The sequence below is a fragment of the Stegodyphus dumicola genome, chromosome 5 (assembly GCF_044657685.1).
Source record: "Stegodyphus dumicola isolate Sdum_Otavi_A_Nest chromosome 5, ASM4465768v1".
NCBI classification, from domain to species: domain Eukaryota; kingdom Metazoa; phylum Arthropoda; class Arachnida; order Araneae; family Eresidae; genus Stegodyphus; species Stegodyphus dumicola.
Genome location: NC_140772.1, coordinates 174575019 through 174589598, shown reverse-complemented (window position 1 = coordinate 174589598; position 14580 = coordinate 174575019). Strand labels below are relative to the sequence as shown.

General features: G+C 31.1%; 1 protein-coding gene across 2 annotated transcripts in view; it reads left to right on the top strand.

Annotated features, from left to right (window-relative positions):
- LOC118191077 (insulin-like peptide receptor) overlaps positions 1–14580 on the top strand; it is a 586597-nt gene that overhangs the window by 466609 nt on the left and 105408 nt on the right. For both annotated transcript variants that reach the window (XM_085817406.1, XM_085817405.1), the window contains exons 12-13: positions 3323–3493; positions 3799–4012. In XM_085817406.1, coding sequence (XP_085673532.1) covers positions 3323–3493; positions 3799–4012 — 385 coding nt within the window. The remainder of the gene's footprint in view (positions 1–3322; positions 3494–3798; positions 4013–14580) is intronic.

Sequence of the window (14580 nt, the reverse complement as noted above, 5' to 3'; positions counted from 1 at the left end):
CTTGGCTCATCAATACTTAAATATACAAACCCTGTTATCATAGTAACTACCACCACCTAGACATAGTAGCACAAATAATTGTCATGGTAGCTAGACAGTAGATAGTGTATAATAGTTTATTGTGTATATTTTAGAAATTTTTTAAACTTTGGATTTAGATTGTTTGAAATTTAAAAAAAAAAAAAAAAAAAAAGACCTTATTGGCTAATGGAAAGGAAAGTGACCTACTGAAGCTGTGGTTTATTGAATTAGGTTTAAACATAAATAGTGATATTAAAGGGTATACTGACTAAAGTATTGCAAGCTAAAGTATATTTGTCTAACTAGAAAATCATATTTTCATGGCACAGTTGTAAAAGCTTTCTATAAGGATTTGATTTCAGAAAGTTTTATGAAAGAAACTCAGTTAAGGGACAAAATAAAGCTGAAGAAAGAAACTTCAGTTACAGTCAAAAAGTCAAGGAGAAAAATAATTATTAAGTCACAAGTTTCTTATCAGAGACAATTTTAAAAACATTCTGTTAGCTTTTATGAAATTGTACTGAATTGTAGCAATTTGCATTATTAAAAAATAATGTGAGTTTTCTAAAATACTTAATGATTTCAATTAACATGTGGTTAGAAATCTAGAATGACTTAATCATTTATATGACTTTTGTTGAATGAGAAAATTTTTTAAAAATTAATTTTTAATTAAAAAAAAAACCTTCCATGTGAAATTTCTGTTGGTAATCTGTAATTGAATAAATTAATCTTTTAGCAGTCAGTTGTGAATCACTTCAAATTTATATTTATTAAAAATTATAATGTTTATATATGCACTTGCAAGAAAATATTTGAAGGATAAAAAGGTTAAAATAAAATCATACAATAAAATAAATAATCATATTTTCATAAAAAATTTAATCCATAGCAAAATGAACAATATTACTGTTGTTATAATTCTTTACTGTCTTATTTGAATTATTATCTTATTTTAATTATATTTATTTTGCCTATTTTTTTGTACATTGTTAGTTTTTTATTGCTTCCATTCATTCTTGTTTTTTAAAAATTATGTCCTCTAAATGCTGGCAAGAATATTCTTCATAGCTTTTTTAGTCCCTTCCTTCTGCTATTGATTCAGTTTACAACTGCAAAAATCTGTGCTGTAGTGAACATCTAACTTTTTAATCATTTTAACTCAAACGATATTCTTTGACCAAAACATGCATATATTATGTATGTGTCTCTTAACTGTTTTAATATTTTCTCATGTGCACCATGTTTTGATTGGTTTAAATTTTTTTTATATTTTAATATTAATTATTCATTAAATATATACTGTTCATATTTCACTAAAGATTTGTAAATATATGCTTTACCTTAATATTTTATCTCTGAAGATTTCATATTTCAAAGGATGTTCTTTAATTAGAAAATTTGATATTTCCAAATGATTACAGAAAAATGTCAATAATGTAAATATTTATTGTAGACTATTTAATTATACTCCTATATTAATTTTGTGTTATTGAATCTTTTATAGGTACACCATTAGTAATAAAGTAGTAGTTCTGTCGTGACTAGTTATATGAAATTTAATGACCCTTTGACATTAGGTATAATAATAATTAGATATACAAAAATGTTCATGCCATAGTTTCCTATTTTCTAACAGATTCTGAAGCGTGGCTACCAAGTTTGAACTCCTAAAGTAAGCATGGCTGTAAATCACCTTTTTAACACTTAGAAGCTCACTTTTGAATTGTAGTTCATACAACACTGCTATCGACATGACCGACTGCATTGACTGACTGTTGACAGGAATGTCAACATCTGAAGTCATCTTGATTAGAATATCCAATAACTTCTGTTTGAATTTCATTTTTTGCTCCTGTACAAACTTTTTTGGATACCTGATAATAAATTTAGCTTGAATTTTCATGAAAGTCCCAAGCGCAGCAGGAAAGAAGCAAGCACAGCAGGAAGCAGATCTTGAATATTAGAGAACGGACTAAGGCATTTGTTACCTGAGCATAAAGAAGTTGCTGATTTTTTAGAGGTGAATGTAATAATACACTGAAGTGCTACTAAATTAGGGATACCTACCTAGTAACGATTTGGGCCTCCTCTGGCCTTGATAATGGCTGCCACATGGCAAGGCATTCAACAAATTTCAGGAAACATTCAGGAATGGGCTACCAAATATTGGCTAAAGCTGTCCATAATTCAGTAAGGTTCGTTGGTGCTGTGTGATTCCTTTTCAAACTTTGTTCCAAAACATCCCAAACATGCTCAATAGGATTTAAGTCTGGGCTTCAAGGTGGCCAATTTATGACAGAAAAGTCAGAGGAATACTCATATGGCTTTATGAGCCTGATGCCATGTTCTCAGCCTCCTATTGGCATTAAGTAGTCAGAATCGAGACTCATCACTCCATGCTACTCGTTTCCAGTCTCTTTGCTCTCTTGCCCAGGCAAGACATGCAGCCCAATGTCAAGCAGTGAGCAATGGTACTCTCGTAGGTCGATGGCTCTCCAAAACCCATACGGTGAAGCGAGCATTACACAGTCCATTTACTGACTGTACGACTGGCACTGTCATTCAACTGGGTGGTAATTTAAGCTATTGTTCTGGCCTATGTACAATACGCTTGAGCTGTCTCTCTCCGTACACTGTCAAGGCTAATTGTCCTTTGCAGTTTACCTGATTGCTAGTTTTTTGGTCCACCATCCATGTGTTCTTGGTATACTCTTGACACTGTCGACCTTGGAAATCCTAGCTGTCTGACAATTTCAGAAATTGAATGGTTCTTGCGTAGCACACCTACGATTTGTCCACGATCAAAGCCGTCTAAATCAGGTAGTTTTACCCATACTGGCAATTCAAAACAACCACAGTATGCGCTATATATGCAGTTACCACAGCACCCTCACTTACACATAAATGATGTGCAGCACTACACAATTTGCATAGCCCTTGCTATCCCTAATGCAGTGGCACTTCAGTATATTAACCAATGTTAATTTAGAGTCTGCAAGTATTTGCAGATTTTTGCTATCACTTAAAATCTCATTTTTAGCTCATGCTTATCAATATGCATCGATCTTGTTTTATGAAACGTCTTTGTAATCTTTTTCAAAATAATCATATTACCCCAAGGTTTTTTGTTGATTGCAGTTGTCATGTAAACCTTACCTGAATCAAGTACAACAATATTATCATAATTAAATTTTGGAGAGTTAATAACATTTTATGATGTATGGCAAATATTATTTTCAACTAGAATTACCCAGATTTGATTTCTAAATTGAAGTTTTTTCTTTTCCCCCATTTTTAGCACCATCTCCTCCTGTTAATATTAAGGCTCGATCAACACTCCATGGTGAAATAGTTATATCATGGAAACCACCAAAGAGACCTAATGGAGATGTAACACACTATATTGTAACTGGCATATATGAAGAAGAGCCTGAGGAATTCATAAATCAAAGAAATTACTGCTTAGAACGTAATTTTGTTTCAAAATTTTATAATTTTTATTATGTTTCATTTGTAATTAATTTCATTTTATAAAATTGACCCTGAAAATGCTTAAAACATTTTATGTCTTAACTGAATATAATGTATCTGCACTTGTATTTATATCATGATTGCCTAACATGAATTGTAAGTTTTCATATTTCATATTTTTAAAAATTGTTATAAAATGAAAAGTATATTTTATTTAATATTTGCTTGATTAAAATATGACTTTCTTTCCCCCTCGTTTCTCTCTCTCTCTCTCTTTTTTTTTTTTTTTTAATATATATTCAGCCAGAGCTTTTCCTGATTACAAAAGTAGTGAAGAAGACGAATTGAAGTATTTGACAACAATGGATAATGGAAATTCATCAAGTCTTGGCGTCGATGAAGTGAAAGATTGTTGTCCATGCACTAAAACTTATAGCAAACTTGGTGAAGGTGATGATGATGCTGAATTTCAGATGCATTTTGAAGATTTTTTGCAGAATCAAGTATATTATAAAAAGTAATTTTTAACAGAAAAAATTTAATTAATTCTGTTTCCTATTAGTAAACATTTGTAGTAGTTAAATGTGAAGCTAAAAATACTGCATAAAATTTTAATCTTTCATGTTGTTAATGTTTATATATTAAATAAAAACCTAAGCTTGACATTTGAACTAAAATCTTTATGCAGTATTATATATATTGAGGGCTGAAAAATGAAATTTATTATCTCTATACTTATTACAGTCAAAAGTCATTAATTCGGACATCCATAATCCGGAATGATCTATAATCCGGACCTCAAAGCTACAAACTTTCTGCGCATGCGTTTACGAGAACGCGTAAGACCTTTACGGCTGCTAATATGTTTGTGCGCATGCGCATTTAATGTGTAACGGAGGTATAAGCTGAGCTAAAATTATCTAATTCAGTTATTGTTGCAGATTGCGTTGTTCCTTAATCTTCAAATTGGATCCGGCTTATTGTTTTTTGCAGACTGTTAGAGCAATTTCATAAAAGTAAGCTTGAACTTTCGATTATGTCAAATAGAATTTCCGATATATATTTACTAATATGTAATTTGTATCTACAAAGCGAAAGTATGTTTTGAAATCCGAAATCTGTTTATCAATTTCACACCGAGGATTGGAAGTTGATCTGTCAGCACTATCCTTATCTTCAGAGCAGATGTTTTTATTTTATTTGGCTTATAATTCCTTACTAAGTGTAGTACTTTATTTCGATGTACTCCATCTTTGATATGATTAAATCAAGTTCCTGGTGATTATAATTCGCTTCCAATAGTGAAGAAAGTGACCCAGAGGTTATTGAAAACGAAAACGTTTCGATTGACAAGTAAGTCGGTATTCTCGGCACAGCAATTACGGGACTTGAACAGTGGAACTTTGTAACCGAACAAGAAATTATGTCTGTTTATAGAATTAAAGAGAAAGTATTATCACAGAAAACGAAGCAACTTAAACAACTTACATTGAAAGAAATGTTTAATAAAGTAAACAAATAAATATTAAGGTTTTTTTTTTTTTGTAAATTTTGATACCCTTTAGATCATAATTGTTCTTTATTTCAAAAATTACGGTTTCATATTTTTAATTTTATAATTTCTGCATGCCATCTTACCAGATTTAAACTGGTGATCTATAATCCGGAAAAATCAATAATCCGGAATCGCCGAAGTCCCAACGAGTCTGGATTAACGACTTTTGACTGTATTCAGTATCACAGTCACTAATCATACCCAAATTGTCATCCTCTTCATCAGAAGATGTAATTAGAAACTTGCATAAGTCTATGTAATTAGAAACTTGCATAAGTCTTCCATTAAATAATTTTTTTTCTCATAGTCATTTTCTATGTTTTCTATATGGACGCAGTACTTCTTCCAGTTTTCTGTCGTTACACTTAAGAGCTTCTGTAATTTTTAATAATTTATACATTGCTATGTCTGCACAGTGTTGCAGTTCCGTACATTTATTGCTTTATTTGACCCCAAACAGAATCAACTGCATTAATATCACAGTGGTATGGCGAAGACATACAGCCATAAAACCATGTTCTTGGAGCATTGAACCAAATTCATATGAATTTTCTTTAAGAGCATTTTATTTCATAAACTCCATCAACTTGGAAACTTCATCAAATTTGGAGAGAATTATATGTATTTTTTTCTTTTTGACTTGCCATATTCAAGACATTTATATAACCCTACAGCTGTAACGTAGACAGTTCCCTCGTAAGCTGTAACGTGGGGTGTCCCTACACCCCCATGATAAAAGCTTACCAAATTTGTATTTGAGGGCAGAATAACATAATGCCATTGCTCCAAAACATTTTTTCAAAACTTTAATGTGAACTAAGTGTGAATAACGCAATTAAAATCGTATTATAACATACATAAATAAACAAAAAACTTTAAAAAAAAAAATTACACCTTCCAAACCTGCTTACTCGATTTCGCCATCTGTCACTTGAGGCTGAAGACTCTGTGCAGATAGAGGACATATGGCTCATACACATGAATTTGTAGCACTTTTTACAATAAGTTTTGATTTTAGAATCCTTCGATCTTGGACAAATAGAACACCTGCGAGCTAGACAGACCTCCGATGTCCAGTTTCACCTTTTTGCAGCTCTTAGGCATAGCTCTCTTGGAAGCCTACCATTCTGGGACCTAGCCTTCAGATGATCTTCTATTATTTCTTCTTTATTTGTCTTATAAGCAGATCTGTTTTTTTTTCATGTTTTTCTTTCTCCAGCTCAAGTTTCTGATTCATACGTTTTGTAAGAAGGTCAATAATTTGTTCATCTATAAAGAGTGAAAAACATTCAATGGGTGACTTACAATTTTTTGCTGGCCCTCGAGATCCAGGCTAGTGAGAAAGAATATTTTGTCTCCTTGTCCTTCCTCATGGTTTGGGGTTTTTTCACCATATGGTTTTTTTATCCTTTCCAATAAAGGATGTAGTTGCAGGATCTTCGATGTCAATGTTTCTGTCATCATCAATGTCCATGTCTTCGTCGATGTCTGTATCCATATCGGAAGCGTGGTTGGATTCTATTACATAATCGTCCTTGGAATCAAAGTCTGACAAGTCATCTGGGTCCGAACTACTGTCATCAGTTTCTTGCAATAATGCACGAATCCTCACTTCGGACGAACCGCTCATATTTCAAACTGCTCTGAACCACATAAATTGTCTAAATACTATAGAGCAACTAGTAAATCCTATTACAAACCACAACGATGAGTGCAACGCGGGAGTATGGAGACAGCCCAACTGTGCCACAAACATGTAATGAGCCCACTGAAGCGAAATGGCTACTGCAAACAATCCGATGACTTAGCTACAGGTGAGAGGGGTACAAATAGGAGTATTGATGACGTCAGGCCAGTGTCGCCAATTTAGACAAAAAATTACCAGCATATTACTGCGCTTGGGGGTATTTCTACCCCCATGTTGCAGTTGCAGGGTTAATTAGACTATGTGGTAGAAGGCATTAACTGAAATCACTATTGCATTTAGTAGAAGATTCAGAAGGAATTTTTCAGAAATCTTTTTTTTCAAAAACAGAATAATTCATTTGCCCATGATATTCCCTCCCTGTAACATTTGCTTTGTACAGTCAAAAGTCGTTAATTTGGACACCCATAATGCAGAATGATCTATAATCCGGACCTCAAAGCTACAAACTTTCTGCGCATGCGTCGTGTAGACACGCAGAAATTTAGCTTAGCTTATCCCGTTATAAAGGGATAAGCTAAGCTAAAATTATCTAATTATCTATTTCAGTTAATGTTGCAGATTGCTTTGTTCCTTAATCTTCGAATTGGATCCGAATTATTATTTTTTGCAGACTGTTAGAGCAATTTTATAAAAGTAAGCTTGAACTTTCGATTATGTCAAATAGAATTTCCGATATATATTTACTAATATGTAAAGGATATACAAAGTGAAAGTATCTTTCGGAGTCCATTAAACTAAAAGTGGAATTGCTGCAAAAAATGGATAAAGGCATATCCTTTGTTTATCTAAACTTTAATGTTTGTTTATCTAAACTTTGTTTATCTTTAACGCCGTGGCGGTGTGCAATGAATTGGAAGTTGATCTGTCAGCACTATCCTTATCTTAAGGGCAGATTTTTTTATTTTATTTTGCTTATAATTGCTTACTCAATGTAGTATTTCATCTCGATGTACTCCGTCTTTGATATGATTTAAATCAAATGCCTCGTCATTATAATTCGCTTCCGATAGCGAAGAAAGTGACAGAGGTTATTGAAAACGAAAAAATTTCGATTGACAAATTAGTCGGTATTCTCGACACAGCAATTATAGGACTTGAACAGCGGAACTTTGTAACTGAACAAGAAATTATGTCTATTTATAGAATTAAAGAGAATGTATTATCACATAAAAAATGAAGCAACTTAAACAACTTACATTGAAAGAAATGTTTAATAAAGTAAACAAATAAATATTAAGCTTTTTTTTTTGTAAATTTTGATACCCTTTAGATCATAATTGTTCTTTATTTCATAAATTACGGTTTCATATTTTTAATTTTATAATTTCTGCATGCCATTTTACCAGATTTAAACTGATGATCTATAATCCGGAAAAATCGATAATCCGGAATCGCCGAAGTCCCGACGAGTCCGGATTAACGACTTTTGACTGTATACTGGAGATACAGTAGAAGTCCAGAAATTCGCAAAGCTTGGGACCAGAGTTTGTGCGGATTTCAGGACAGAAAAGATAAATCATAATATTCAGACTCAAAGTGCAAAATAAATAAGGCGTATTAGATACATTTAATTAAATTATTATATACATTATTGCAATAATTTATTATATGTGTTAAATTATTATTACATATATAAATTGATTATATTATTCATTGTATTATATGTACACAGTATCCAGGTTTGCCGGTTTTGCCTCGTGCAAAGATTTCCGGTTTCGGATTCCGGTGTTAGAATCACTGTTGCAGTAAAATTTCAACAGCTTTTCTTTATTTTTCCGTATATCATACAGAATCGTGTTGCAATTCCATATGATTCTGCTATAAACCGAGGAGTACAACCTGCCTCCATCTTTTGCAGAATTTGCACTTTTTGCATTACCGTCATTACAACGTCTTTATGTTTTTCAACGTTGCAAGCAGTAAATTCATGAGTGCGTTTCTTATCTGCTATTTATTAAAAAGGATGAAATATAATATATTCTTAATTTATTCACAAAATATCTGGAAAAAAAAGGGAAGCACTAAATAATCTCGTGAAATAACAAAGCTCAGGAAATACAACTTAAATCATGAACTTGAAAGAAAAGTTGAGTGAATCGTCTGCTTTTTTACCTCAATGCAGAATTAGAGGGAAAAAACTTTTATTATGATGTCAATAATTTGGTATTTCTGTTATGACTCATTATTATTCAGTAATTATAATGTCATTTTTTGGTAAGTATTTTTTCTTCGATATTTCGTACTCAATGTTGCGGTTTCCGGAATCTATAAACTGAATGTTTATATTTTGAGAGGCAACGCGGATTTTTGGTATTTGACTGTATATGAGGTAAAAATCCCATAGCACTTCCAGCAGGTAAGACAATATGACTTTCAGATACATTGCTGCTCTGCATGATACCAAAAACTGTTTCTGATTTCCAGCATTTTGAGAATGTAATGGTACTGTCCATCCAAGTTCTTTTTCATGACGAAAGTGCTTCACTTTTCTAACATACTATGTTCTTCTTAGCTTAATGTCACTTCTTCAATTAAAACTTTTCTCTTTTCCCATACAAATCCAAAACTATGGTGTGCATTTCTTAATGTTTCTTGTTTTCATTTAACCTGAGAACACATGCACTCATATGAGTTACGTGAGTGCGCGTACTAGGTCCAAAAGACCTGATTCCTGTTTTTGAAGAAAAAAATTGTAAATCTTCAGAATAAGTGTAGCATCTATTCCAATAATAAATTTTATGATAAAGTATGCTCATTAAAATTTTCAATTTATTCAATACAGGAATAGAAAATCATATATATTAGCATTGGAAAAAAATTATTATACCTTTACTCTGTGTCAATTTTTTTTTTTTTTTTTTTTTTTTTTAATTTTCTTACAGACACAGAGAAAAAATGCAACAACAAATGTTAGCAGCACATTGAGCAAAGTGTTGTAGTGTGTTCCAAATACCAATATTTTTCACATTCAGCCTAGTGTGTTTTCATTTTTCTTTGCTCTTTCACTGGGCAAACACTGCATCCTTTTTTATTTCTTTATTTTTATTACAGATACTTTTTTCAAATAAAGCAATCCTTTTCAGTCTCCTTTTCAGAGTCTATATCAGTATTTCAAAATCTGAATCTATATCATTTTCTGAATCAGTATCATGTGAAATAAAAATTCATAATCCATCCTCATTTTCTTCAATACATTCTTCGCTAATTGGTACATCTAATAACTTTTGAAACATTTCTTCTTTTTATGATAAATTACGGGACATGTTGATTTTTGACAGTATAGAAAGCAGTAGCTTTCACAAATCAAGTATGTAACAGCAATACCAATAGGCACGCTGAGTCTAAAAGATTTGATCCGATCAAAAATGAGTATCTGAATCAATACCCTAGCAAAAAACTGTGGAAACATATAGCAGGTGGCCTCAGACATGACTACACTGGACCTGAACAACTTGGGTGAAATAGGCATGCTTTGAGAAATGTTTGCTTAATCAGACAAGTCCATTGGACCCAGCACACACCCTCATGGGTTAAACCTGTCTTTTCTTGTAACAAAAGGTGTAATTTTGAAAGCGATGGAATTTTTTTCACCTTTATATAAAATTTATAAACAGTTCTTCAAATTACATTGCCTCAAAACTATCTAAACCAATCCAAACTAACACTTTTTTTTTTGGTTGGTTTGTTTCAAGAGAAAATGGGAAACTGGCTTTTTCTCCTTTTCTGCCTCTAATACTAAAAAAATTTTCTTTATTGTCAGTAGCGGTACTCTTGCAGTGTTGCAGGCTCTTTTTTTGGGCTGTGAGATGGAAATACTAAATTCTTCATTCTCAGCTTCCATGTCACAAAGTTTAATGACATTATGTAGCAATTTCTTAGCACCACTGTGAATCCATGTTTTTACCAGCTGAACCCATTTTAATGATAAAAACAAGCTGCTCCTAACACTTACAGGAAAGACTACAATATTGGCAAATGTCACTATAAAATAAACTGGGATCTAGATAAATCCCACTTGAGATGAAAACCTATTGGCCAATTTCCTTTTTTTACTACAAAAAGAATAATTCTGCTAAAGAATATAATTCACTGATTTTTAGCCACCTTATCTTTAAAAGTAAGCAATGAAATATGCATTGTTCATATAAAAGTTTCAACATTCTTGGTTTCCAGATTGCAAACCAATGCAAATCGTAGCATTTATTTCTGGGAATAATAATTAAAAAAAGGCATGAAAGACAGTTGACAACAGCATCACATGATGATGGGGATTTTCTCTCCCTTGGTCATGCAAAGTCTCTCTTTCTGGTGATGAAAGCCCTTTTACATGACCTTTCACCTCTCATCACTAATTAATGCCCATTTTGGCCGATTCTATGTGTTTCAGCAGAATGCCAGCCAAAGTTGCATTTCAGATAGTCGAACTAAAGCCATATACTTCCAATTACAGAAATGTTTTAAATGGCAAAAATATTTATGTTTTGGCAATTTCAAATTTAAAATAAATTTTGGAGGACAGATAATGAAATATAACTTTAAACACAATCTTCTGTGGTTCCTTTACTTAAATTTGGGAAAGTTTAATGCTCATTGTAGAGAAAAAAAATATATACAAAAACAATCAGTGGTACCTATACTTCTAATACTGGTTTTATATATATATATATATACTTTTTGTCATCCATATATATATATGCAAGATAAAAAATCAAAATTGTAATTTAAATTAACAATAGTCCCTTGACTCCTCATTTTAATTTATTTGGGTACTTCCCCTCTTAGTTCTAAAAATAGTAATAACCTTTTCTGCACTGCATCATTTCTTGATTAATTCATCATATGACTTTTACCTAACAATGATGGCGAGGAGTTTAAACCAAAACCTATTCTCTTAATAAGCTGCCGTATTGGATAGTTTCACACTTTGCTTTTACATCTGTTCTCACTGGGACTCTGCCCTTCTGTTTTTGTCCTATCACAATAATATCTAAGATGTAATTGTTCTTGAAAATGCATTATTAGTGTACCAATTTGTTGTGGCTACAAAATGTTTATTGAAATAAAAATGAATATTTAATCTGCCTCAGCTGCCAATTTTGCTGTTCATTGGCCCATCAGCATCTATGAAATGCAGTATTTCTAAATCTATGCTATTCATTGTTTCTGCAACATTATATATGTACCCATTCCCAGCTTAAAAGTCCTTATCCAGCCTTTATTTTCACAGCCTTTGTTTCAATAAATTATAGTTGGTCTCATATATATTTTGGACAAGAAATGAAATATAGCTTTTAATAGTCTTCCAGGTTTTATACTTATGTTTGGAAAAGTTTTATATTCATTGTGAAAAATAGAAATACAAGAAATTTGACTTCTCTACAACAAAAAAATGACCGGGATATTTAATTTCAAAATTTGAAATTTTTTATGTCATTTTCAACTGGCCTTGAGGGATTGGTTAATTCGGTAATTCAAAGAAATAAGTTATAATGAAATGCAGGAAAAACTATGTAAAATTTAATAGGCATGCAAGTTATGTGGTTTCCATATCAGATTTTTTTTATTAATTGTATAAGTACTTAATAAAAAGCAATAATAAAAATTTTTTCAATTAATATTTGCTTCATTTTTTTGCTTTTAATTAGAATATTTAAGTTTAAATTATATGCTATTTCTTAATTTGAATACATTTTTTTCATAGGAAATTAAATTATCAGTTTGCATATTATATTAATGATGTAACCCCCAGGTATAGCAAGGGTTTACTGTATTTATGTTATAATAATTAACATGAAAGCTCTTGCAATAAATTATAGTTATTGGCAGAACATTGATATGATATAGAAATAAAAATATATGTAAAATATAATTAAATGTTGTAAGGAATATTGAGGAAATAAGAAGAATTCAAAGTAAACTCGTATTTACTCTTGAAGATGCTTTCAAAGAATTTGGAATGAATCTATGTGGATAATGAAGAACTTATCATATTTATTTTATGCAGCATTTTTTTTCTCAAAACGTGTGAAATATTTACATAAAAAAGTAATATTAATGTTAAATTTATAGCTAACACTTTTTAATTAACAGTTGCACCATGGTATGCAGCTAAAACTGGTATCCATACTTAAAAATTAAATATATGCAATTTCATTTTGCATGCTTTATTAGGAACTATATAAACTTTTGCACTTATGTAATACTATGTGAACTTTTATGCTTGTGGTAAAACTCCATCTAAAATTATGCTAAAACAAAAATAGATATTTTAAATTCACAATTATCTGGTGCCTACAAAAAATATGGAAGGAGTAATCCAGATTTGATAAATGTTAGGTACAACCGTGTGTTAAATCAAGAAATATATTACCTCTGCATTATGATAATATTACACATATTATGATTTATTACAGTATTCAAATTTTCAAAAATTATTACATATATTATGATAATATTACAGTATTCAAAAGATTGCACGAATTCATCATTTAACTGAATTAACTATTGGTTGTATGTTCAAACTTCACTAAACCAACTATGCCTATGTCAGGTAAGAAAGCAACTTAATTCATATATTAGTCACATCTACCTTGAAGAAACACAACCCTGCAGAAGGAACATAGTTTTCAACTGCTAAGGCTTCAATACAAACTGATCTGAAAATTAAGAAGCATTCAAGCTGAGAATTCATATTGCCATAGAACTTCAATTATCTGAGGTAACTGGAACCTTAATCACCTTGGATAATTGAAAACTTAGTTAAAAATGAATAAATTTTAAATTATGCCAATTTTTCTTTTGACAAGTTTTTTTATTTGTTTAATTGTAATTCTAGAAGTAGAGAAATACTTCTATTAATATTTTGAAACATTAATTCATTATTAAATATAACTTATTTCCTTCAGTTAATAAATAATCCATATAAAATTTTATTTGAGGACAAAAAATATTCATGAGGAAACTGGAATAAATAAACTTCTTCAAAATTTACGTGTTGTGAAAAATCTGTGAAATTTCTTATATTCATTTTTATAAGGCCGTCTTTTAGAAAAAGTTTGTTACCTGTTTTTTTATAGACCTATTATTAGCAAATATTACACAATCATGGTAGTTTTTCAGTATTCATAGGAGAAACATCAAGATATTACCTGAAATATTAAAAAGTTTCACTGAAGGCTTCAACACCTGTTAGCGACCAAATGGTAAAATAGGCAAATATCAGTATTTCCACTCTGGTTCAAGCCCTGGTGAAATAAATGACTGTAGGAAGTTAACATAGTTTTCTGTATTTATAACATATATAAGAGCTAATTTCTCTTTAAAAGTCTTTCATAAACTTCCTTTACACTGGAAGTCCTTATGTGCTTTACCATAAGCAAACTAACCATAAACAAAAATCATAATTTCAAGCTGTGTGATTTCACATTTTTTAAAAATTTCATCAGCATCAGTGAAGTTTTTATTCTTCTCTAAATCTATTCTGCATATGATTTTTTTTCCTTCACTCAAAACCTGAAAATTTTCGTTTACTATTTCCTACATTTATGCATTCTAAAATGCTATCCTTTCATCTTTTGAAACATCTCTATGAATTTAATTGTTAGTTAATGTTACTTTCATTCTTCTCGCATATAAACCCAATTTTTTACTATAATGCACAGGAAAGCTGTCAAATGACCCATGCTGATATGAGAGGCCAAAACATCAGTTACAGATAAAATTCGTCAGTATTATGATTTTCACTGTCCTGTTTTGAATGGTACTATTTTTTTTTATTGATTGCCAGCTCAGTTGACAGAGACCTTGGTTTATAGAGCTCCTA